The sequence below is a fragment of the Sinocyclocheilus rhinocerous genome, unplaced genomic scaffold (assembly GCF_001515625.1).
Source record: "Sinocyclocheilus rhinocerous isolate Xijiao unplaced genomic scaffold, SAMN03320098_v1.1 scaffold130, whole genome shotgun sequence".
NCBI classification, from domain to species: Eukaryota; Metazoa; Chordata; class Actinopteri; order Cypriniformes; family Cyprinidae; genus Sinocyclocheilus; species Sinocyclocheilus rhinocerous.
Genome location: NW_015623500.1, coordinates 143055 through 167361, shown reverse-complemented (window position 1 = coordinate 167361; position 24307 = coordinate 143055). Strand labels below are relative to the sequence as shown.

Genomic DNA, 24307 nt, shown 5'->3' with positions numbered 1-24307 from the left:
TGCAGTAAGAGCTTGATTATCTGGTTCAGGTGTGTTTAATTGGGGTTGGAGCTAAACTCTTCAGGACACCGGCCCTCCAGGACCGAGTTTGGGCAGCCCTGATTTAGAATGACAATCCACAACTGAGAACTAGAACTGTGAAACTGAGGTATGGCTTCGCAGTGCCATCTAGTGGTGAAAGTGTTATTTCACACACGCACACACACACATAACAGATGATCATTTTTGTTGAATTTAAATTCCCCGGTGTATATATTTCAGAAAATATTATATTAAATGGCGTTAGATATTCGGAGACACGCAGACGCCTATATTATATTTTTTTTGTCCCAAAATATTCATCAATGACTGTTTTGGTATCGAAGCGATACGTTTGCTAATAACAGACAAATAAATTATCTAAATATTAGCAGCAAGACTAATTTACATCAAGTATCAGTCCAGGTAGCCAAGCTATTTAAGCAACTCGTACATTAGCATACGTCTCCGCCTCCCAGGGGCAGTCAACTTGAGAGGGTGGGAATAGGATGGGCTGTGCTGCTGCTCCAAACTTTTCTAAAGTTCAGAAACTTTTGCACAGCCTGTGACAGTACTACCGCATCTGATCCTCTCTGCTGATCTGAAGAGATGTCTGAGTTAGGCTCCATTGACAATCCGGTGAAGTTCAAAGATCAAGACTTTGACGCCCTGCTGCAGAAGTGCCTCAAATCTGCTGCTCTGTTCTCTGACACGGTGTTTGCAGCGAACCAAAGCTCCCTCGGCATTCCAGTGGATCCTGATCCTAAAAAGGCAGTGAAGTGGCTGCGCCCAAAGGTAACTTAATTTATACACAAGTTAGGTTAATTACTACTATGAGAATAGTCTTTTTTTATTATCAGCATAATTAAGGTTCAAATGGATTGTTTTTTGTTTTGTTTTTTCCCAGAAAGAATACGTTTAGATTGTGTCTATGCCGTGATTTTACAGCAAATTTAATTGGTAACAATGTATAATAACATTTATCACCAGTCATTTTGACAATATTTGACAATAAGTTAAAAGAAACATCTAAAAGTGAAGTAGAAAACAAGAATTTTCATTGAACACCAGTAAAGTCCCTCACACTTTATGTGGTCATTTAGGGTGATGTTACACCTCAAGGGGAAATTACATCATAGTTATACAACCTGCATGTACTAGAAAACGCAGAAGCAAGTAAAATTACATTAAACAGAAAATGAAACTGGATGAAAGCAAAAATATATAGCCTTAGCCTATACATTAAAACAAAAAGGCTGAAAAATGTGCGGATTTTCGCAAAATCTGTCAATAATTTAGATATGTTTTTAATTTGTTTAAAAATACTCAAAAATTCTGTCATAATTTACTCACCCTCATGCCATTCCGAACCTGTATGAATTTCTTTCGTCTGCTGAACACAAAAGAAGATATTTTGAAGAATGTTGGCAACTAAACAGTTTTGGTTCCAAGTCAATGGGAACATATTCTTCCAAATATCTTCTTTTGTGTTCCACAGAAGACACAGATGCATACAGATTTGAAATGACAAGAGGGCGAGTAAATGATGAAAGAATTTTAATTTTCTTGATGATTTATTCCTTTAAGACAGACCGACCATGAACCTGTATAGTTCTTGCATGTGTTTTCAGATGTCCTCATCAGCTCATCACATGTACTTGCAAATTGTTTTTGGCTCACACCCATCTTTCTTCCCCACCTCTCCCCCTCTTCAGGAAATCACAAGTAATGCTGTCTTTGTTGAGGGCACCATGGGCACCACCGATATCTGCCAGGGCCAGCTGGGTGAGTGTACGCTCGTGTTAGCGCACGGTTGTTCATATTTTATGCCAGGATAATGGGATAACGCCTTACTGCACTTCTCAGAAACCAAATCACCCGAAAGCACCCTCAAGGCATGAGCGCTATCAGTGAAATATCCGTCTTTGGCAACGCTCCCACTCTTCCTCTCCTTATCATGCAGATGCCCTCCCCCCCATCCTCTTCCACCCAGATCTTCCTCATCATGCTTAATGTACTATCCCAATTCTGCCCCTGTAGCCTCGAGACACTGCGCTGATCTCAGAGCCTCCTGCAGAGTCTCTGCTGAGAGATGCAACATGGAGCCGCCGCAGGCCACTCACATCAAAAACATGACAAATGTACTAGAGACAGGGAGGGATGAAAGCAGAGGGAAGAAGGAGGGAGCGAGAGGTCGGATTGGCATCATCTGTACACCCCTCCCTCTCCCGCCCCCCATTTCCACCCACCTAAAGAATAACAATTATTGTGCACAGCGGGTATTGTTTTATTGTTTTGCCTTACCCCTCTCGCTTGCTTTCTACATATGGCGTTGATTTGGTGTTGATGGAAAGTGTTTTCTTTGATGTGGAGTGTTGGCGAGATATTCAGCGTTTATATGCGCAGCTGTATTCTATAATTAAGTGTTTCCCAACCATTTTTTGTCTTTCGTACCCCCAAAGTCCCATGAGAAAGGGTCAAGTACCCCTTTATCAACACCAGACCAGAAATTTGTGCCTTTTCAACTCATATGAACAAGGTATATATCAAGTAAAATCATAATTCAATAAGAGTCAATGAAATGTGGAACGTCTTTGTTACAGAAATACATTTATTTAAATCCGATGAATGCCGAATGCTGAATGCCGAATGAGTTCAGTGTTTATTTGTGACCCTGGACCACAAAACCAGTCATAAGGGTAATTTTTTTTAAATTGAGATGTATACATCATATCATATGAATAAATAAGCTTTCCATTGATGTATGGTTTGTTAGGATAGGACAATATTTGGACTTGGAGATACAACTATTTGAAAATCTGGAATCTGCGGGTTCAAAAAATCTAAATATTGAGAAAATCGCCTTTAATGTTGTCCAAATTAAGTCCTTAGCAATGCATATTGCTAATCAAAAATTACGTTTTGATATTTACAGTAGGTAATTTACAAAATAAAAATCGATAATTTTGACCCATACAATGTATTTTTGGCTATTGCTACAAATATACCTGTGCTACTTATGACTGTTTTTGTGGTCCAGGATCACATTTACCATGCATTTTGATGCATGCACCATAGCAAAACCTGTGCCTGTCAGAATCTAAATAACCCCTAAAAGGTGCAGTATATATATATATATAAAAAATCATTACTATTATCAAATACATCAAAAAAATTAAGATACAGTACTACAATTTCTTTTCTTTCTTTTTTTTCAAAATATTGCTTTCATTTTCAGTTTATTCATTTACAGTTTTTTGTTCCCCAAGTAACATATAAAATATATAAACATTTATATATTTGGCAGATGCTTTTATCCAAAGCATATATTACATTGCAAAGTTGATTTTCTCAGAAATTAGTCCAACTCACTCATTAGCCAATTTCCCTTTCACTTTTCACCTTTGTAATTTTTGAAAATGGCTTCTATTACAATTAAGATGCCATCCACAGCAAAATGGAAATGGAATTCGGAAATGACCTTTAAATGTTGCACCATCCTCTGAATCTGCACAAAAGCGCTTTAATTGTAATTAAATTGTTGTGTCTTATATTTCGAAGTTTGCACCCTTCAGAGGTCGTATTTGTTAGAAGCATATGTCAAAAGTGGAGCACAAAATTACAAGGAACGCTGAAACGCACACACACGAACAAACATGTTCTTCTCCACAGAGACCTTCCATCTCAAGTTTTTAAACAAAACGCATTCTATATGGCTGGCTGCCCAACACGTTTTTCATTCCACACTGCTGCTTTTCCATTGTTTTGTTTTTTTATGTAAACATGCAAATAGACACATTTGACCATTGCGTTCCCATCTTTTGCAGAGTCAGAACTTTATGACTGGCCTAATGCAGACTTGTTACATCATACCAATATTCTTGTGCTTTGTTCACATAAAGCATCAAAACAGAAATTTACTGGTAATGCCACAACCTCTCATTCCAGCAAACTGCCAAATCTGATTTACCAGTATTTCTCAAAAGGTCCTGTCCACACATGATCTTTAAGCGGTAATTTATCATTAATTTTCCGGAAAAGGGCTGACTCCCTTTTTGTATCCCCCAAGGATACAATGCAATTTAAGGGGTATCCATAGATACTTGAGTGGAAATACCAAACAATATCCTTGTCACGGCAACATCATTTATTGCGAAATCCAACATTTCTGACTTTTCTGAGTTGTCTTGGTAAAACCCACATGCAAAGAACTGTGGGCCTCTTGCATCAAAGCAGGCAGATCTTTGCTTAAATCATGAAGTGTGCATTTGCCACTCAGGATTTGGGTGGTCTCTCTAAATAATATATAAACATCGCAACGCATCACTAAATAATCTACACAACGCATGTAAATATTCTCATTTGAATGGAAATCTGCCCAATAATGCCTTATTCTTAGCACTTCAAGCATAAATTTTAATTATTTGTTTTCAAGTGGCTTTCCACATCAACATATCCAGCCCATTTGCTTGCGGTTTGAAGATTAATTGGATGTACTCCATTGTAGAGCATTGTAGAGCTCTGTTTGGTGTCGTTCCTATGGGAGCTGCCGTGTTAAGTATGTTTTTTATGAAGTGTTGTCACGCCGAATCCATTTCTGTTTTCCCCCACACGGGGCAAACGAACAGCTGTTACCTGTTACAGAGGAATGTCACTGTGCGGGAGACAGACCACATGTCTCCTGCTTCTTCAAAGCCTGAATTTCCACTTTTGTTTGAGGCTGTGGTCATATGTCATAAATATTGATGTAATTTATGTGTTGTGTACAGTGTTGGGGGTAACGCATTACAAGTAACGTGAGTTACGTAATCAGATTACTTTTTTCAAGTAACTAGTAAAGTAACGCATTACTTTTTTAATTTACAAGAAAATATCTGAGTTATTTTTTTAAAAAAGTAACGCCAATTACTTTGTTTTCCCATTTATTGACTGACAAGTCTCCCATATTGGGAGATGATCCAGTTCAATCATACTAATAAGCAAAAATGACTTTTGATAAACTAACAATTGTGCTTCATTGTTTTTTTTTTTATTGCTGAAGAGTGTTTCTTCTCCTGCGTTCTACTGTACAGACGTGATTTTCCTTCAGCCTGAGGTTTATTCATTACACTTTTTGGTGTGAAAGGGCTTTTACATTTGCTATAAATAGAACTTTTTATATTAAAAACAATCAAGCCCTGCTCATATTTAAAAAGTAACGTGAAAGTAAAGCAAAAGTAATGTAACGCATTACTTTTCCATAAAAAGTAACTAAGTAACGTAATTAGTTACTTTTTTAGGGAGTAACGCAATATTGTAATGCATTACTTTTAAAAGTAACTTTCCCCAACACTGGTTGTGTAACACAGCCTGTCACTGTGTCTTGCTGTAGGTAACTGCTGGCTGTTGGCGGCCCTGTCCTGTCTCACCATGCACCCGACTCTGTTTGTGAAAGTGGTTCCATCTGGACAAAGCCTGAGTGAATCCTACGCTGGCATCTTTCGTTTTAGGGTAAGGGGGAACGGGAAACCTAGATTAAAAACAACAATTATGAGACAATTTATGAGGTTATTCTTTAGAAGTAACACAATACGTCATGTTTTTCATCCACAATTGCTATTTAATCTTAAATTAAACTGAGATTAGTAAATAAAAGATGCATAGGGAAAGCATAAAAGAACTCATAAATTTTACATAAAGGGGTCCATTTTAATAGTCCAAGTGGGGGTCTGTGAGCGAGTCGAATCCGTCCAGCATTTATATCCTCGTTTGAATGTCTTCTGTGTAATTAAGGGTCTGGATTTACCTCTAGCTGGAGATGTAGTAGGCATGGTAATTAGAATCAGTCTTCTCTGACCTTACCATCCCTAACAGCTGAGGCTTTTTCCAGAAACAGCTCCCGTCATCTTCCTTTTGTCTCGATGACATGTACATCTGCATGCCCCTCCCCCTTTAAACACGCACCGCATTGGCACAAGTGATCATAATTCAGTTGTCTGTTTTTCATTCACAGAGAAGGAACATTGCGTTTCTGTTTGTTCCCGTGTTGTATATTTGTTGCAGGCCCCTTCAAAATCAGCGTTTACCCTCTAGCTACTATTCACTTGGTCCACTAATGATCTGATTAGAACCATGCTGGTCAATTAAATACAAAGTTTGGAATGACCACACCTCTTAAAATGATCCCAGAGTTGCGAAATCTCATGTATGAGTGCTTGCTTACACAGTTTCCACAATTACTGATAAGAAAAAAAAAAAACAGATAAGACCAGAATAGTCTTTATTTTGTCCACCCCTCAGGAATCCTGTCGGCCTTGTAATTTAGCAGGAACCACTAGAGAGAGAGACATACACTTAAAAAAGAAAGCTGTGCTCATAGTGGTAGCCTGAAAAAAAGAGGGCATGCCCCTCCCCCTTTAAACACGCACCGCATTGGCACAAGTGATCATAATTCAGTTGTCTGTTTTTCATTCACAGAGAGAGAACCACTAGAGAGAGAGAGACACACTTAAAAAAGAGAGCTGTGCTTATAGTGGTAGCCTGAAAAAAAGAGTCCCACTGTGAGGCTCAAGGCAACATGAAAGTAAACTGATTTACTGAAAGAAGTGAAGGTGGGTGGAGTTTGTTCATCTAAACCTGTCAATCACATCACAAGTGTATACAGAGGGCAAATTACAGGGGGGGTTTTGGGGGGAATCTCACCTAGTGTTTTGATAGGGGCTAGTGGTGACAAAAGACAAATTGTGTTCATAAAATTACTGACAGATATTACTGAATGAACTATCCTTTTAAATAAGGTCTATCACCTTCCTCTTCCGCTAAATACAGCAGCAGAGAGTGGGGTAAGATGTGCCATGTTCACCCAAAAATTCTTTCATTATTTACGTTCCCTCATGTTGTTCCAATCCTATATGACTTTTATGACTATTTAGCGAAACAGAAAAGAAAATATTTTGATAAATATTGGTAACCAAACAGTTCTGGTTTCCACTGACCAAAAAATTATGGACCAAAAAAAAATTCCTTTTTGTGTGAACGTCCCTAGACAGAGAGAAAAGAGACCGAAAAAGAAAGAAAGAAAGAAATTATTAATGCCTAATCCTATCACAAATTGTTATTTTTGCATTATTTGCATATGAAAACTGTCCAAATTAATTTTTTTAAGTGAAAAAATTCTTAATATACATATTTTTTGCATGAGAAATAGTATGAATATCATATGTTTATTGTATGTTTTTTATTGTATGTTTTTTTTTCAGCCCCGTTTATTTACCCCATTTTACTCACATCACTGGTACTATTTTAGGGAAAATGCTTCATTTAATAATTCTTTAGGCAAAAGTTATGTTTTTATGAGATTTTTAAAATTATCAAAAAACAAGGATGATATATTTTTTAGACTCGGATAAGTTTACTGACAAATTTCAAACTACCATGTAGAAAATAAAACAAAATTAAAACAAAACCAAACACAAAACAAACAAACAAAAAACAATCCAAACAAAACAGCCTTTTAGCTGTTCACGTTCACATATGCATCTCTCAATTACAGGCTGTTGTATATAATGAGCCCTTTCTAAATATGTGGTGTATATGATAAATAAACCACACATTTTACTCACCTACTCCTCAGGGTTTATTTTTCTGAAGCACAAAGTGACAAATGAACCACTGCGTGTGTAATTATTACTGCAATGCTATTTGTTTCAGAGAGTTCACCTTGACAAAGCGTGCAATAAAACAAGCCACTACAGCTCTCGTGGCTTATGTGCTGTTGTGTGCGTGGTTGTAAACTGAGGGCAAACTTGTGAGATAACAGCACAGTTAATTAAACAATCAAAACATATTAGCACTGAAGAACTCTTATGGAAGGTTGCTCAGCGTTATGTAATTGTTATGGCGTTCTCATCATATAATTACCTTCTGCCTGCCACAGTAGTACATTCAGAGGCTAAACAGCTATGCACAACATGACTTGACCTGATCCAGGAGGGTTAGAGAGGACAGGAAAGAAAGAAGACACATCAAAAACTGAGTGACAGGAGGGAAATGAGAAGACTGTTGATTGGTGGACGATTCCTGAAATGTCTAGACTTGTTACTGTAGCCCAAGGACATGGACACAGACACATGGACATGCACATCAACAGGTCCATACCTGCCTGTCTAACATCACAGAAAGTCTTTCAACTTCACATTTAAGGGGTCATTCATACAGTTTTTATTACTTTAATAATATATGAACGCGTTCAGTTTTACACCAAAACAGTCAGCATATTTAGTTTTCCATGACTATTTTCCACAGTTTTTGCTGCTGTGCCTTTATGGCTCTTAGGTAAATGAAAGTGCACTACCATTCAGAAGTTTGGGTGAGTATGTTTTGTTTGTTTTTTTTTGTTGTTTTTTTAAAGAAATTAATACTTTTATTCAGCAAGGATGAATTAAATTGATGAAAAGTGGACATTTATAATGTTACAAAAGAATTTTATTTTAAATAAATGCTGTTCTGTTGAACTTTCTATTCATCAAACAATCAAAAAAATTAAATTTATATACAGTATCATGGTTCTCACAAAAATTTTAAGCAGCACAACGGTTTTCAGCATTAATTAAAAAAAAAATTTCTTGAGCACCAAAACAGCATATTAAAATTATTTCTGAAGGATCATCTGACACTAAAGACTGGAGTAATGACTGATGAAAATTCAGTATGCAATTAAAAGAATAAATTACATTTTTAAATAAACTGAATTAGAAAACTGTTATATTAAATGTTAATATTTACTGCATTTTTTGGTCTAAATAATACAGCTTTGGTGAGCATAAGAGACATTTAAAAAAAATAAAAAATAAAATAAAATATAAAAAAAAGACTATTATTTAAAAAATCTTAACAATTTTTTCCCTCTTCTTTTTTTTTGAATTTTTCTTTTTATATTTTCATACAATGTACATTAATTACATTGACCCCTTTTAAAAAGAGGAAATGTACTGGTCAAAATGTTGCAAAACCGTGACAGATACAGAACAGTAAAACAGCCCACTTTTTTGGGTACATCAACACCCAAAAGTGCTTGTATAGAGCAAATGTAACCCTATTCTTTCTCTGTGTGTGTGTGTGTGTGTGTGTGTGTGTGTGTGATGCAGTTCTGGCAGTATGGTGAGTGGGTGGAGGTGGTAGTGGATGACAGGCTGCCTGTGAGAGAGGGCCGTCTGCTTTTCAGCTACTCTCGCGCCACCAACGAGTTCTGGAGCGCCCTGGTGGAGAAAGCTTATGCCAAGTCAGTTCCAGCATATGTGTCCTTGACTGTGTGGGCGCGTGACTGTTCATTAGTGACACCGCTCACGTGAAGGCCATTGTTCCTTTGTGTTATTTAAAGACTGATATTTTTGGAAAAAACATCCAGTTGTGAAAAATAATCAAATGCATTTCATAGATGTAGAATAATTAATGTGAAATCAATCTAACCAATAGAAGCCAATTAGTAATATTTGTATACGTGTCTGTCTGTTCTCAAAGGCTGATTGGTTCTTATGGCAGTCTGAAAGGGGGAATTATCTCAGAAGGAATGGAGGATTTTACGGGGGGCATTGCCTACTCCCTCCCCGTGTCTTCTCGGCCCCCACGCATGCTCTGGAGGGGCATCACTGCTGCCCTGGCTAGGAGCAGCCTGCTCAGCTGCTTCATACATGTATGGACACATATTCACACAAACACAGTGACACATGCACACACGAACACTACCGTTTAAATGTTTGGGGTCAGTAAGATTTTCTCTCTTTTTTTAAGAATTTAACAGCAAGTTCTGTCATTACACTCTAGATGGCGCAGGCTGATGGGTCCCTAACGCAAACTGATTATATTCACAACTATTCATGTTGCATATGCAGCCAATGAGCTTACTGCTTTACATTTAAATCACTGGTTAGCATTCACTAGAGCAGTTGGCAGTACGCTTTCAGAGTTCCTCTGAAATCCTCCACATCCCCAGCTCCACCTGTATAGATCTGCTATGGGTTATTATACAGTATATGCTACTTAAATAAACAATTTAATGCAAGGATGCATTAAATTAATTAAAAGTGACATTACAGATGTTTATAATATGACAAAAGATTTCTATTTCACATAAATGTTGTTTTTTGAACTGTCTATTCTATTCTATTCAAAAATATTTTTTGCAGCACAACTTTTTTAAACATTGCATATCAACAATGGTTTCTGAATTATAATGTGACACTGAAGACTGGAGTAATGGCTGTTAACATTTTTTTAATAAATTTAATTATGGAATAAATAATGCTGTAAAATTTATTCCAACAGAAAATTGTTAGGTTAAATTGTAGCAATATTTCACAATATTGTTTTTACTGCTTTTTTTGATCAAACAAATGTGCCCTTGGTGAACATAAAAGACATATACAATATAAAATATACATGACTGTATACATAATAAACATGCATATATTGTGTATTGTGCGCAGGCTGCGAGTGTAAAGGAGATTGGCACTGTGACATCAGAGGGTCTTATCAAAGGTCATGCATATGCCATCACTGATACAGATAAGGTATGAATATAACACGCACATATACATGATTTCAAAAACATGAACACTGGAGGGGGGGGGGTACTTTATTTTACAGTATTCTGTACTATAGTAAATTATGCATAATTACATGCAGCTAATCCTAAACTAAAACCCTATTCCTGATCCTAACCCTATAGTAAGTAGTACATGTTCTTAATTAATATTACTCAGTACTTAAATGTGTAATTACACTTAATAACTACACTACACAATAAAAACACTTAATAAATGTATAATTACACTTACAGGGATACTTTAAAATAAAGTGTAACTTTTTGGGGGATTGTGAGGTTGTTTTCCTTAGATTGATTGATTGATTGATTGAATTTGGCGTGAATTATGACCTGGGCATTTGATAGACAGTGAATGACTCATCCAATAAGTGATTTTTAATAGCTTTTGGCAAACATCTCTGTGTGTTAGTGCCCTTGAGAACCTAATATACACCCCATAGGTTCTCACATGCTCTGTTTGTGTGTGTCTAGGTCCAGAGGACGTCTGAAGAGGTCTTACTGCTGAGGCTGCGTAACCCCTGGGGGTTTGTCGAGTACTGTGGACCCTGGAGTGACAAGTGAGAAAGACCTCAGGAGCTCACTTCTTACCAGAGTTGCATCTCAATGGCTGCTAAAGACTGCACATTTGTGTTTGTGTGTGTGCAGGTGTAAAGACTGGGACGTTATAGATAATGCTCAGAAGGCCAGACTGGAGTTGGCGAAAGTTGAAGATGGAGAATTCTGGTAGGTAAATGTACACTGTACACAATTCTTCCAGACACATTTCCGTAACTCACACAATCACAATTTTATCTTGGGACATGCACAGAAACGTAATATTTGTAGAAACATTTTATGTCAGACAAATTGTGAAAATAAAGCGGCTCTGCAGCACACTAAAAATAGAAACAGGCTGCTCATCAGCTGGTGCTTCCAGTGTAGACAAAGCCATTGATTTTATCATGGGAGTGACACACACACATCTCTATCTCTATCTCTCGCTATTGTTGAGCACATGCCAAACAGGAATCAATTAAATGCCAAGAATTATATAGCACTGCTAACACTACTACTAATAATAACTGCCACTGCAGTTAGCGCATCCCTTAATAGGCCATTTAGTTAAAGTGATAGTTAACCCAAAAATGAAAATTCTGTCATTTAGTTGTTCCAAACCTGTATAAGCTTTTTTTTTTTCCTGTTGAACACATAAGAAAATATTTTGAAGAATGTAACCAAACAGTTGACAGTAACCACTGATTTCCATAGTACCCAAGTCAAAGGCTACAATCAACTGTTTGGTTACCAATATTCTTCAAAATATCTTCTTTTGTGCTCAAGAGAAGAAAGAAACTGATTTGGAACAGCTTGAGGGTGAGTAAATGGTGACAACGTTTTAATTTTGGGGTGAACTATCCTTTTAAATCTATCTGTGTCTGGACTTCATAAGCATTTATGTTTTTTAGGATTGGAATAGAAGACTTTTGTCTGCTGTTTAATACAGTGGAAATGTGCAGTGTGAATCCGGACTCTATGTCAGGGGAGGCGAGTGATGACACGGCCACCCCGTCCTGGACATTGAGCTCACATCAGGGCACCTGGGTCCCAATGTGCTCTGCAGGGGGCAGCCGACGATACCCCAGTAATTGCATGTTTGTTAACAAATATGTCTGCTAAATACTGCTTATTATTAGTTAATAAGGTAGTTGTTAAGTTTAGGTATTGGGTAGGATTAAGGATGTAGAATATGGTCATGCAGAATAAGGCATTCTGCATAAACAGCCAATATGCTAGTAATATGCATGCTGATAAGCAACTAGTAAATAGTGAGAATTGGTCCCAACACTAAAGTGTTACATATAATATAATATAATATAATATACAGTTAAAAAATTTGGGATCAGTAAGATTTTTTTCAGCAACATTCAGTACGTTTATGATTTAAAAAAAGATTTCCATAAAAATATTAAACAGTGCAACTGTTTTCAACAAGAAAGTATAATGCAATAATAAAGTAGAAGTATGGTTATTTTTCAGCATTATTTATTTGCTCTAAAAATATTTTTTACACTGTAACAACTTTCTTAACATGCTTCCTCATCGCTTATTACTCTTATTCAATTCTGTAGGATCTTTCTGCAAAAATCCTCAGTTCCAGATGATTCTGTCTGAGAAAGATGTGGATGATTATGATTATGGAGAGAATGAAGAAGGGGAGGAAGGAGATGGAGAAGACGATGAAGTAGGTGTTGTGGTGGCTCCTGTGAGCAAGACTGAGAAACAGGGAGAGAAAAAGAAGAAGTGCACGGTACTGGTGGAGCTTCTCCAGAAATACCGCAGACAAAAAGATAAAGTCAACTTTCTCTACATCGCATTTCACATCTACAAGGTGAGAGATTGAGACCCCCTGTTACATATTATATAAATCTGAGTGGTGCATTTTAAGCCAGACCTAAAATATAGTATAATAGTAATGTATTTTTCGTACTTTATGATGCAGAGCCATTAAATGAATCATTATTGATGTACAGAGTGAAGCATATTACATCATTTAATAATTTTTTATATAATAATTAGTTAAAATAATAATAAAAACAAGACTCAAGACTGGAGTAATGTCTTCACAAAATTCAGCTTTGCCATCTTAGGAGTAAATTACATTTTGAAATATATTTAAATAGAAAACAGCATCATATGCTATTTTAAATTGTAATAATACTTCACAATATTACTGTTTTTACTGTATTTTGGATTAAATAAATGCAGACCTGCCAACCTGTACACATTTTGCGTAGTGGGTACGCATTTTGACTTCAAAGTACACGATTTGTCACTCTAAAAAGCTACGCAAAAATCTGGTGACGCCTTCGTCCACACATAGTACTCAAAAGAAGAGTTCGACCAATCAGAGCGCTGGGTTTATTATTCGTTTAAATAATTTACGTGCATTTTATTTTTGTCTGGACTGGCTCTGCTTGAGATGAGGAAACTTCTCCCCGCTTATAACGTGCATTTTAAAAAGCAACGCACATGCATTTTAAAAAGCAACGCACGCCAAACATCTTTCCTTGTGATGATTTGTAATGAGAAGCATCTCTAAACCTGTTGTCCTACAAAAGAGAAGATTTTAGCATTTTACTTCACAACATCAGTCGAGTGTTTGAAATAACTTCCTTTTGTAATAAATATGTTCTATACTGTAAAAAAGCCTATCGATTAGCAATGGATTATAAAAATTCATAATTATTATGAAAATACCCGAGATGGCTTGAAGAACCCAGATAAACTATACATTGTTGCAGTCGAGTGTTTATTGTCTTTATGTTTGATCAGTTTAAATGTTTTTATATTCTTTTTATTCGGCTACAGTGATAGCTGGATGCCTTTGTCCATATTAGGGTTTTCCTGGAGCGTCATCAGTTCTGTTACTTCTGTGATGCATATGTGGAGTTTGTACTCGAGGGCGCCCTCCAGCTTCCTGTATGAATGACACATACATTATATGTGTTTACAGCACTCAATAATGACCAATCAATCACCCCTATTTTGAGTAAAAATAATACTTCTCTCAAAATAAATTTTAAGTTGACATATGGTAAGCCATGTTTTTCTACAGTGTACAGAAGTGTACTGGCGTTTATTTAAAATGTACTGGAGTTTTTTTTGTTGTTGGTTTTTTTGCTTTCTTTTAAATAGCAATAAGTAAATTAATTAATAAAATAAAAATACTCTGATGTGCCAAGCCATCAGAGCTGAACCTAACCGAAAACCGTGGTTAAAGGAGTGCAGACCTGCTAATATTTAACATTAAAGCTTGCACATTTACGATTTTGATATTAGCCATCAAGGAGCTTGAGGTAATAATGTAGATATCTAGGAATATATGAACCATCCCCCCCCCCAAAACCCAGTGTCCCGTCCCGTCACACTGATGGTACTCGAAAATCTTTTCCAAGGTTGGCAGGTCTGTAAATGCAGCCCTTTTGAGCATAAGAGGCGTCTTACAAAGAAATTTAAAAAAAAAATTATACACTGTACATACTGTGTATGCCCGTCCCGTCACACTGATGGTACTCGAAAATCTTTTCCAAGGTTGGCAGGTCTGTAAATGCAGCCTTTTTGAGCATAAGAGGCGTCTTACAAAGAAATTTTAAAAAAAAATTATACACTGTACATACTGTGTATGTATATACTTTATATACAAAATATCATATAGGCTCAGAGGCGTCATGCCCATTCAAAGTGAAAATGTTTGTACAAATCTGTAAGATATTAATTTCAAAGTGTATACAGCTTCAGTGATTTTAAGATTTTAGCCTAACTTACAATGTTTTTACTAAATTCACATTAAATACAAAGTTAGTCGTACTAAAAATATTTTATGGCATGACACCCTGTTACTTAAGTAAATAGACAGGTTTTTATGCATAGTTAATATATTACATTATTAGGTTACGTTGACCATCATAGATCTACATAATCTATAAAGGTGGGAATCAAGATATTTCATGATATAGTTCATGCGTTTGGGGATGTTTCGAATAAAAAGGAGTGCCCCCTCAAAAATAATGAGTGCATGACGCCCCTGTATAGGCTCATATATGCTGTCACATATGTTGTGTTTTGTGTGAAGGCTAATAATAAAAACATTTTAATAATAAAATCTAAATTATTTAATAATTATACAATAAAAATTATACATTTTAATGTGGGAGGGACAAATAAACAATTAGCTCAATTTTCATCTTTGTAACTTTAGCTTTTTTATTTGTTTAATGTATATTTTAAATGTTTTTTTTTTCCATTGCAAATTTATTTAGCCCTTTTTTCTCTCTTGACTTACCTCCTCCTTGTCTTTTTCAGGTTCCCCCTGAGGTGAGCAACTGACTGAATAACAGCTAGCAGCATTAAAATACAGATCTTTGAAATACAAACACATGCACACACTTTCACATTTTTCTACCTTTAACTGCAGGACAAACCAGGATCTCTGGACCAGCCATTCTTCTCCAACAACAGTCCAGTTACTCGCTCTGGAAAGTACCGTAGCATTAGGAGCGTGTGGCGGAAGGTGCACCTAGAGCCTGGCAGTTATGTCATCCTAGCCTCCACCTACAGGCCCAACCAGCAGGGGGAGTTCTTCCTCCGTGTTTACACCAAAACCGGCAACATACAGGGGTACAAAGAATGAAAAACGTCTAATTTCTATCAGTTCTCTGTTGTGATTGTGGCACCGTGCTGTTTGCAGTATGTCTGTCCAGCGGTTAACCATAAAACAGTTTCAAATCTGCTTTACAGGTTCCAGGATTTCCCCTGCACCAACAACTACTCAGTGGTAAGACATCTACTGACTGAAATGAGAAAGAAGAACAACTGTCTATGTGTGTAAATAAATATGATATTAAATATTTATGTTGCTCTCTGTATGTACATGTGTGTTTGTCATTCCACAGATGGTAATGTCAAAGCCAGTCTTACCTGAGGATCAGTTTAGGGTGCAGAAGTGGTTTGATGAAAAAGCTGGATCGGTAAGTCACATTCTAGAGTGGAAAAGATTTGTGGGCATCTGATGAATCATTGAAGAAAGCAAACATCTCTAACTATGTCTTTATGTTTTTCACTTTCCAGGATGACAGAGTGAATGCTGTGCAGTTCATGAACCTGGTGAACTCAGGTCTGGATGTACACATTTAGCACAAGCTGTCACCACAGTGATTGTTCACAATATTTAAGCAAACATACTTAATGTACCACAAATGGCCACAAGGTGGAAGTATTATGTAGCTTCCCTTACTATAAAGTTAAGCTAGTGTGATGAATTCCAGCAGTGTTGCTATACATTCATCTACTTGTATGCAAGTAGAAGAAAAACATAAAAAGCAAAAGTAAATAAATACTAGTACTGTATAAAAATATGGTTATATAATAAAACATTTTATATAATACAATGATTTACACTCACAACATTAACATCCATATCAGTGGCTTAAATTTTATATTTAATGGATCACCATGTGATAATACATGATCCACTAATACATTTGTTTCATACTACGTATAGTTCAAATCTATTAGTTTACTTACTGAAATATCGCTCGAGACTTACTGATATAAAAATTATAATTAAGCTTTATTTGGAGTACTACTTGTGCACAATGCACATTTCTTAATATTAAGTCTAAAATGTGTTTTAATGTAACTTTTGATGAGGATTGTATGATCTTTGAATAATATCGGTCTTTAAATGCAAGCTATTTCAAGTTTACCTGAAATATACTTGCAATAGTTCCACTTTAGCATAATCAAATATACTTAAATATATCTTTAGTTGGACTACTTCCGCACAATTAAAGTGCATTAAGTACAAAATTAGTTGTTTCAGTTTACAGTATACCAGTTTAGCATACCAAAAGTACAGTGCATACCAAAGGTGCAGGGTATTTATATTTATATTAAGTACATAAATATGTAAATTAATTTGTAGTATACTTACTTAACATTAAATAAATGTATTTCAAATACATTTTAGTATATTTATTTTTCACTGTAGGGAGGTTTCACTTGTTTGTGTTTTATTTGTGTTTTAGTGTTGGAAAAAGACTATGAACTTCCACTGGAGACCTGCAGACAGCTCATCTTTGGGGAAGACGTATCCTTCTTCCACTTAGCGATATCTTTAAGAAATTAATATTTTTATTCAGCAAGGATGCATTAAATTGATCAAAAGTGACAGTAAAGAATGTTAAATTGCATAACAAATCTCAAATACATGATGTTCTAACTTTTTATTTAACAAATAATTCCGCAAAAGATGCATCACCGTTTCCACAAAATATTAAGCAGCACAGCTGTTTTCAACATTAATAATAAAATAGTTTCCTGAACAGCAAATCAGCATATATAAAAGATTTCTGAAAGGTCATGTTGCACTGAAAAATTGAGTAATTGTAATCACAGCAATAAATGACATTTTAACATATATTAAAGATAGAACACAGTTATTTTAAATTGTAATATTACATCACAATATTACAGTTTTTACTGTATTTTTGTTATCAAATGAATGCAGCCTTGATAAGAATAAGAGACATTTAAACAGCAGCATACTATTTTAGCATACTATTTTATTTACATGTATATTTTTCTTCCATTCTTGGTTAATATTCTTAACGGTTGTGTGTAGACTGGTGGCAGAGGCCGTCTGAGCAGAGTTCAAGCAGAGAAGCTGCTCACCTCCCTACGCAATCTGCAGGTATCTTAGTTCTCATGCGTGAAAAGGTCACTCTCAGCTTTGGCACAGTGTTCGAAAGAGCAGTGAGGACACTGAGCTGTGACAATTATCAGGTTGTGTTAGGTTACATGGAGCTCGTCTTGCACAGACCAAAAGACCTTGAAATGTTGTTGTTGTTTACCTGGTTTATGAACTCATTTGCCTTAGTGCTCTGTGCCAGTGTCGTATCGGAGCGAATTCCCAAACACTGGCTTCCTTTCAAGAAAGCATGGAGAAATTATTGCTTGATATTACAATTCATGATTATTTCCCCCCGCAGTCTATCTTTTTCCAGTTTGATGAGGATTCATCAGGAACCATGAGTCCATTTGAACTCAGTTTGGCTCTGAATGCTGCAGGTGATCACATACATATGCAAACACCACTGTGTTAATATACAAAGGGAAAGTTAGAGTCTCTACACTCCTCTGCAGCACTCACGTTCCCTCCCCCTCCTTCTGTGTCTGTTTCTGCCCTCAGGTGTGGAGTGTGACAATGTTGTGGTGCAGTTGTTGTGGGAGAGGTTTGGCGCTGGTGAACAATACCTGCCTTTCTATGGCTTTGTGTCTTGTGTTGCCAGACTGCAGGTGCTCTTTGGTAAGTGCATGACCAGAGTGTTCTTCCTATCCATTTTGCAACACAGAAGTAAATGAATGTGCGAGACTTCTGATTCATTAGCCACTATAGGTGCTAAATTACTAGAAGAATAACAAAGTACCCAGGTGAAAAAACAGTACATTTCCATAATGTACTTAAAGTGCTCTATTTTCATGCACTAATTTTGTACTTAATATACTAAAAATGATTATTTAGTACTTCCTAAGATGAACTTAAGATCATCTAAGTGTACTCAACTGTGCTATTTTGGGACACCATGAATATGAACTAAAATGCGCTTTTAACATACTATCTCTGTATTTAAAAAATGTATTTAGTCACCACTTGTAGTACACTTGAGTGTAATAGTGTATGAAAGATTGGTTCAAGTGTACTACAAATTATAATAATTAATAATAACTAATTATAAAAAGTAAAATAATAACTCATTATAATTTTTATATCAGTAAGTCTTGAGCAATATGTCAGTAAATATGTTAATAGATTTGAAATATACTTAGTATGAAATAAATTTATTTTAAATATATTACTTTTTTACTAGGGAAGTAATGCTTTTTTCAGCAAGGATGCATTAAAACTGATCAAAAGTAGACAGTAACAAAATTTATAAAGTTACAAAAGATTTCTATTTTAAATAAATGCTGTTCATTTGTAACGTTCTATACATCAAAGAAATCTATATCATGGTTTCCACAAAAATATTAAGCAGCACAATTGTTTTTAACATTGATAATAATATTTAAGAAGAAATGTTTCCTGAGCACCAAATAATTGTGGCCTTAGTGAGCATAAGAGAATACTTTTAAAAGCATTAAAAAAAAAACTTACCAAACCCAAAACTTTTGAAGGGCAGTCTGTGTCTATTTGTAATATATATATATATACTGTGTGTGTGAGACCCTGGACCACAAAACCAGTCATAAGGGTCAATTTTATGAAATTGAGATTTATACATCATCTGAAAGCTGAATAAGCTTTCCATTGATGTATGGTTTGTTAGGATAGGACAATATTTGGCCGAGATACAACTATTAAGGAAATCTAGAATCTAAGGGTGCAAAAAAATCGAAATATTAAGAAAATCGCCTTTAAAGTTGTCCAAATGTTCTTAGAAATGCATATTACTAATCAAAAATTAAGTTTTAATATATTTACAGTAGGCAATTTACTAAATATCTTCATGAAACATGATCTTTACTTAATATCCTAATGATTTTTGGCTTAAAAGAAAAATTAATAATTTTGACCTATGAATTTTTGGCTATTGCTACAAATATACCCATGTGACACTGTGACTTATGACTGGTTTTGTGCTCCAGGGTCATATATATATATATATACTCAGTGATCACTTTATTAGGTACACCTGCTTAAAGGGATAGTTCATCCAAAAATGTAAATTCTGAAAATTCTGTGGGCCTTGAACGTGGTAGTCTTGTTGCGGTCTATGCAGGGTCAGAAAGCTCTCTCCATTTAATCAAAAATATCTTAATTTGTGTTCCGAAGATGAGCGAAGCTCTCACGGGTTTGGAACAACATGAGGAGGAGTAATTAATGACAGAATTTTCATTTTTTGGTGAACGATCCCTACATCCGAACAGCCAATCATGCAGCAGCAATTTAATACATAAAAGCAATTCACATTTAAATAACATTCAGTTCTCATTCAAACCAACAATCGGAATGAGGAAGAAACACGATCTAAGTGACTTTGACCATAAAATGATTGTTAGTGCGAGACAGAATGGTTTTAATTTCTCAGAATCTGCTGATCTCTGACTGATTGTGCACATCAGTCTGTAGAGAATGGTGTAAAAAGCACAAAAACATCCAGTGAGTGGCAGTGCTGTGGACAAAAATGCCTTGTTATTCAGAGAGGTCAGAGGGGAAACCAGACAGGTTCAAATGGAGAGGAATGTGGCAGTAACTGAAATAACCAGGCGTTACAGCAGCGCTGTGCAGAAGAGCTCCTCTAAACACACAGCATGTCAGATGTGGCAGTGGATGTGCTACAGCTGCAGCAGGCCATGGGTTCCACTCCTGTCAGCCAAAAATAGGACACTGAGGCTACAGTGGGCACAAACTCCCCAAAACTTGTCAGTAGAAGACTGGAAAAACATTGCTTGGTCTAAAGAGTCCATTCCTTCTGTGACATGCAGATGAAGGGGTCAGAGTTTCTCGTAGACAGTGTGAATCCATGGATCCAACCTGCCATCAAGTGGGAGGTCCAGGTCTAGAATCTCTGAGCATCTTGTTGAACCCATGTTATGATGAATTAGGACATTGTGAGGAAAATAACACACAGAATTTAAAATTTTAAAGGAATAGTTTACCCAAAAATGAAAAATTGCTGAATGTACTCACCCTCAGGCTATTCAAGATGTAGATGAGTTTGGTTCTTTATTGGAGCAGATTTGGAGAAATTTACCATTGCATCACTTACTCACCATTGGATCCTCTGCAGTGAATGGGTGCCGTCAGAATGAGAGTCCAAACAGCTGTTAAAAACATCACAATAATCCACAAGTAATCCACACGGTTCCAGTCCATCAGTTAATGTCTTATCAAGTAAATAGCTTGAAGTGTTTGTAAAAAAACAAAAACATCAAGACGTTTTTAAACTTCAAACCATTGCTTCCTGCTAAAATATGAGACCACATCTATAACATTGTTTTCTCCTGCAAAAAAGTTAGTCTGAATCAGGGAAGAAATATGCACAGATCAAGCACCGTTTATTAGTGAAAACCATCCGAACTAGTTTTAAACAAATATATAGGTAGATTTTGATGTAAGAAGACAACAGGGTTTTTCACTGGAGAAAGTGTTACTGTGGATTACAGACTATGGATTATGAATTATGATTACGAATGATGGATTTTGGCAATAACCAAGCGATGGTGTAAAGTTAAAATGCTTTAATGATGAATTTGTTTCTCACAAACACGCTGCTATTCACTTGACGTTAACTGATTGATTACAGTCGTGTGGATCACTTGTGGATTATTGTGATGTTTTTGTCAGCTGTTTGGACTCTCATTCTGACGGCACCCATTCACTGCCAAGGATCCACTGGTGAACAAGTGATGTAATGCTAAATTTCTCCAAATTTGTTCCGATTAGGAAACATCTTTGAATGACCGGAGTAAATTTTCAGCAAATTTTCATTTTTGGGTGAACTATTCCCTTAAGCACTGGAATGTCACTCTTTATATCACACAGAAGCAAAATAATAAAAGAATCACATACATCTCTTTGAATCAATTCTGTTAATGCACAAACACTACTCATGCTATAAATTACGTTTCCTCATTATTAGAAAGGTGTACCTTTTAAAGTGTCCACTGATTATATGTACCCATTTTGTTATTTATTATTTTTGTTAGATTGTATTTGTTATGCCCATTTACATATGGTTATCACGATCTGATTCTAGTGTGAAGGTAAATATAATTGTGTTGCACTGCATCTCATCATGCTGTTTATTGGCATGCCTAAACGCTGTTGAGATGTTCAGGACATCATTAGCATAGATGTGAGAGTCTGTAAACATGTTAATTGGAAGGATTCAGCTTGCCGATGTTTCTCCTCAGATCTTTTTGAGTCAGAGACCAACCCAGAGGTGAAGGACAAGGGCATCAACGCTGTAAGATCTTTTTTTGTCAAAATCTGCTAATTTCTTTCCATCTCTTCCACAACCATCTCTGAACACCCTCTGACTAATGTTAAAATGATTAACGCTTATTAAAAATATCACTGCGTGTCCAGCTATAGTCAAGAGAAATTTGATATAAATGTCCTTCACAAAAAGTGTCATTTTAAATGTACACTACCAGTCAAAAGTTTTTGAACAGTAAGATTTTTTTGTTTTTTAAAGAATTCTCTTCTACTCACCAAGCCTGCATTTATTTGATCCAAAATATAGCAAAAGCAGGAATATTGTGAAATACTTTTACTCTTTAAAATAACTGCTTTCCATTTGAATATTGTCGCACCCCATTGGACTTTTGTGTTTTCTTGCCCCTGTGTGCTCTGTGTGACCTAGTTTTCCCTCATGTTTGATTGTGTCATTTAGTTCAGGTGTGTGTCGTTAATTATCTTAATTTGCCTCAAAAAGTGTAGTCTTTCCTGTTTTCCCTCGTCCGGTATTGATGTGATTGAGAATGTTTCCCTACGTGTGCTCCTGCCTGTCCGTCCTGGATTTATCAATAGACTATTTGCATTTATCTTGATCTTCTTCGTGCGTTTATATCACCGTAGCATGACAAATATATTTTAAAATGTAATTTATTACTGTGATCAAAGCTAAATTTTCAGCATCCTTACTCCAGATCTCCGTGTCACATGATCCTTCAGAAATCATTCTAATATGCTGATTTGCTGAAATGTTTTCATGAAACATTTTTATTATTATTATTATCAATATTTAAAACAGTTGAGTACATTAGAAATATCCAAAAGATCCAAAGATCAGCATTTATCTGAAATTAAAAGCTTTTGATAATACAAGATAAAATTAAAAAGAAAAAAAATGAACGAATGAAAATTTTCAGCATCATTACTCCAGTACAAAAGATTTCTATTTCAGATAAATGCTGCTCTTCTGAACTTTCTATTCATCAAAGAAACCTGAAAACAATTCTATTCAGCTTTTTTCAAAATAATAATAATAATAATACATGTTTTTGAGCAGCAAATCAGAATATTACAATGATTTCTGAAGGATCATGTGACTGGAGTAATGATGCTAAAAATTAGGCTTTGAAATCACAGGATTAAATTACATTTTAAAATACATTCAAATAGAAAACCATTATTTTAAATAGTAAAAATATTTCAAAATTTTACTGTTGCTGTACTTTGGATCAAATAAATGCAGGCTTGGTGAGCAGAAGAGACATTAAAAAACATTAAAAATCTTACTGTTCAAAAACCTTTGACTGGTAGTGTATATTAATAAAATTAAAATAAATCTAAAATAATTAGCTAAATAAATAAATACAAATTTTAAAGCCACAAAAATACCTATTTCAATTTCCTCGATACCTAGAAATGGTTTGAATGGTGACATTTAAAGGGATATTTTGACCAAAAATGAAAATTCTGTCATTTACTCCTCTCATGTCATTTCAAAGCTGTATAACTTTCTTTTATTTTTGGAACACAAGACAATATTTGGAAAAATGTTTTGTACATGTAAGTTAGTGGTCACCAAAATGGTTTGATTAGCAACATTTTTCAAAATATCTTTTATGTTTCACTGAAGAAAGACATTAAGTCATGCACATTTGGATCAACATAAGTGTAAATAAATGACAGAATGTAGATTTTGGGGAGAACTGTCCCTTTACGGTCTACATGTATCTATACAATGTATGTATAATATAAGCATATATTTATTAATAATGTGCACAGCACGTTTCCTAAATAATTTCTCTGGTCTTTGTGCAGTGGCTGCTCAAGCTGTTGGCTGTGTGAGCCTGTCCAGACCCGACACCTCAGCGGGACAGACCTGCTAGGCCAAGACTGCTCTGACGTCATCCACCTGGGCCTACGTCTCCTACATCTCCTCCTCTTCTATCTCATTTGTGATCTGCGGACCTTTGCCCTGCAGTTGCTTCCACCCACTCATCGCTCCATCAGTTGGGGTCTATGACCATGTAGGTCATTACTGCCTGGACACAAAACAGACTTTTGCATTTCATCCCCCTCGCCCCACCCTAACACACCTAACACAATGTGTTTGTGTGTGTGTTTGCATGCAGAATAATCAAAACATTTGAATATTTTAATAGAAATATTTTACTTGTAAATGAACACTCTGTCATCATTTCCTCACTCTC

General features: G+C 35.7%; 1 protein-coding gene across 1 annotated transcript; it reads left to right on the top strand.

Moving 5' to 3' along the window:
* Positions 1 to 535: 535 nt before the first annotated feature.
* capn12 (calpain 12) lies at positions 536 to 24266 on the top strand. The gene is made up of 21 exons (XM_016574374.1): positions 536 to 813; positions 1734 to 1803; positions 5390 to 5508; positions 9144 to 9277; positions 9517 to 9688; positions 10482 to 10565; positions 11072 to 11157; positions 11246 to 11323; positions 12046 to 12221; positions 12709 to 12968; positions 15443 to 15454; positions 15555 to 15757; positions 15878 to 15914; positions 16033 to 16107; positions 16208 to 16253; positions 17167 to 17228; positions 17763 to 17831; positions 18130 to 18208; positions 18330 to 18446; positions 22058 to 22110; positions 23916 to 24266. Exons 1-21 carry the CDS (start codon positions 628 to 630, stop codon positions 23940 to 23942), a joined length of 2145 nt encoding a protein of 714 aa, XP_016429860.1. The 5' UTR covers positions 536 to 627; the 3' UTR covers positions 23943 to 24266.
* Positions 24267 to 24307: the final 41 nt, after the last annotated feature.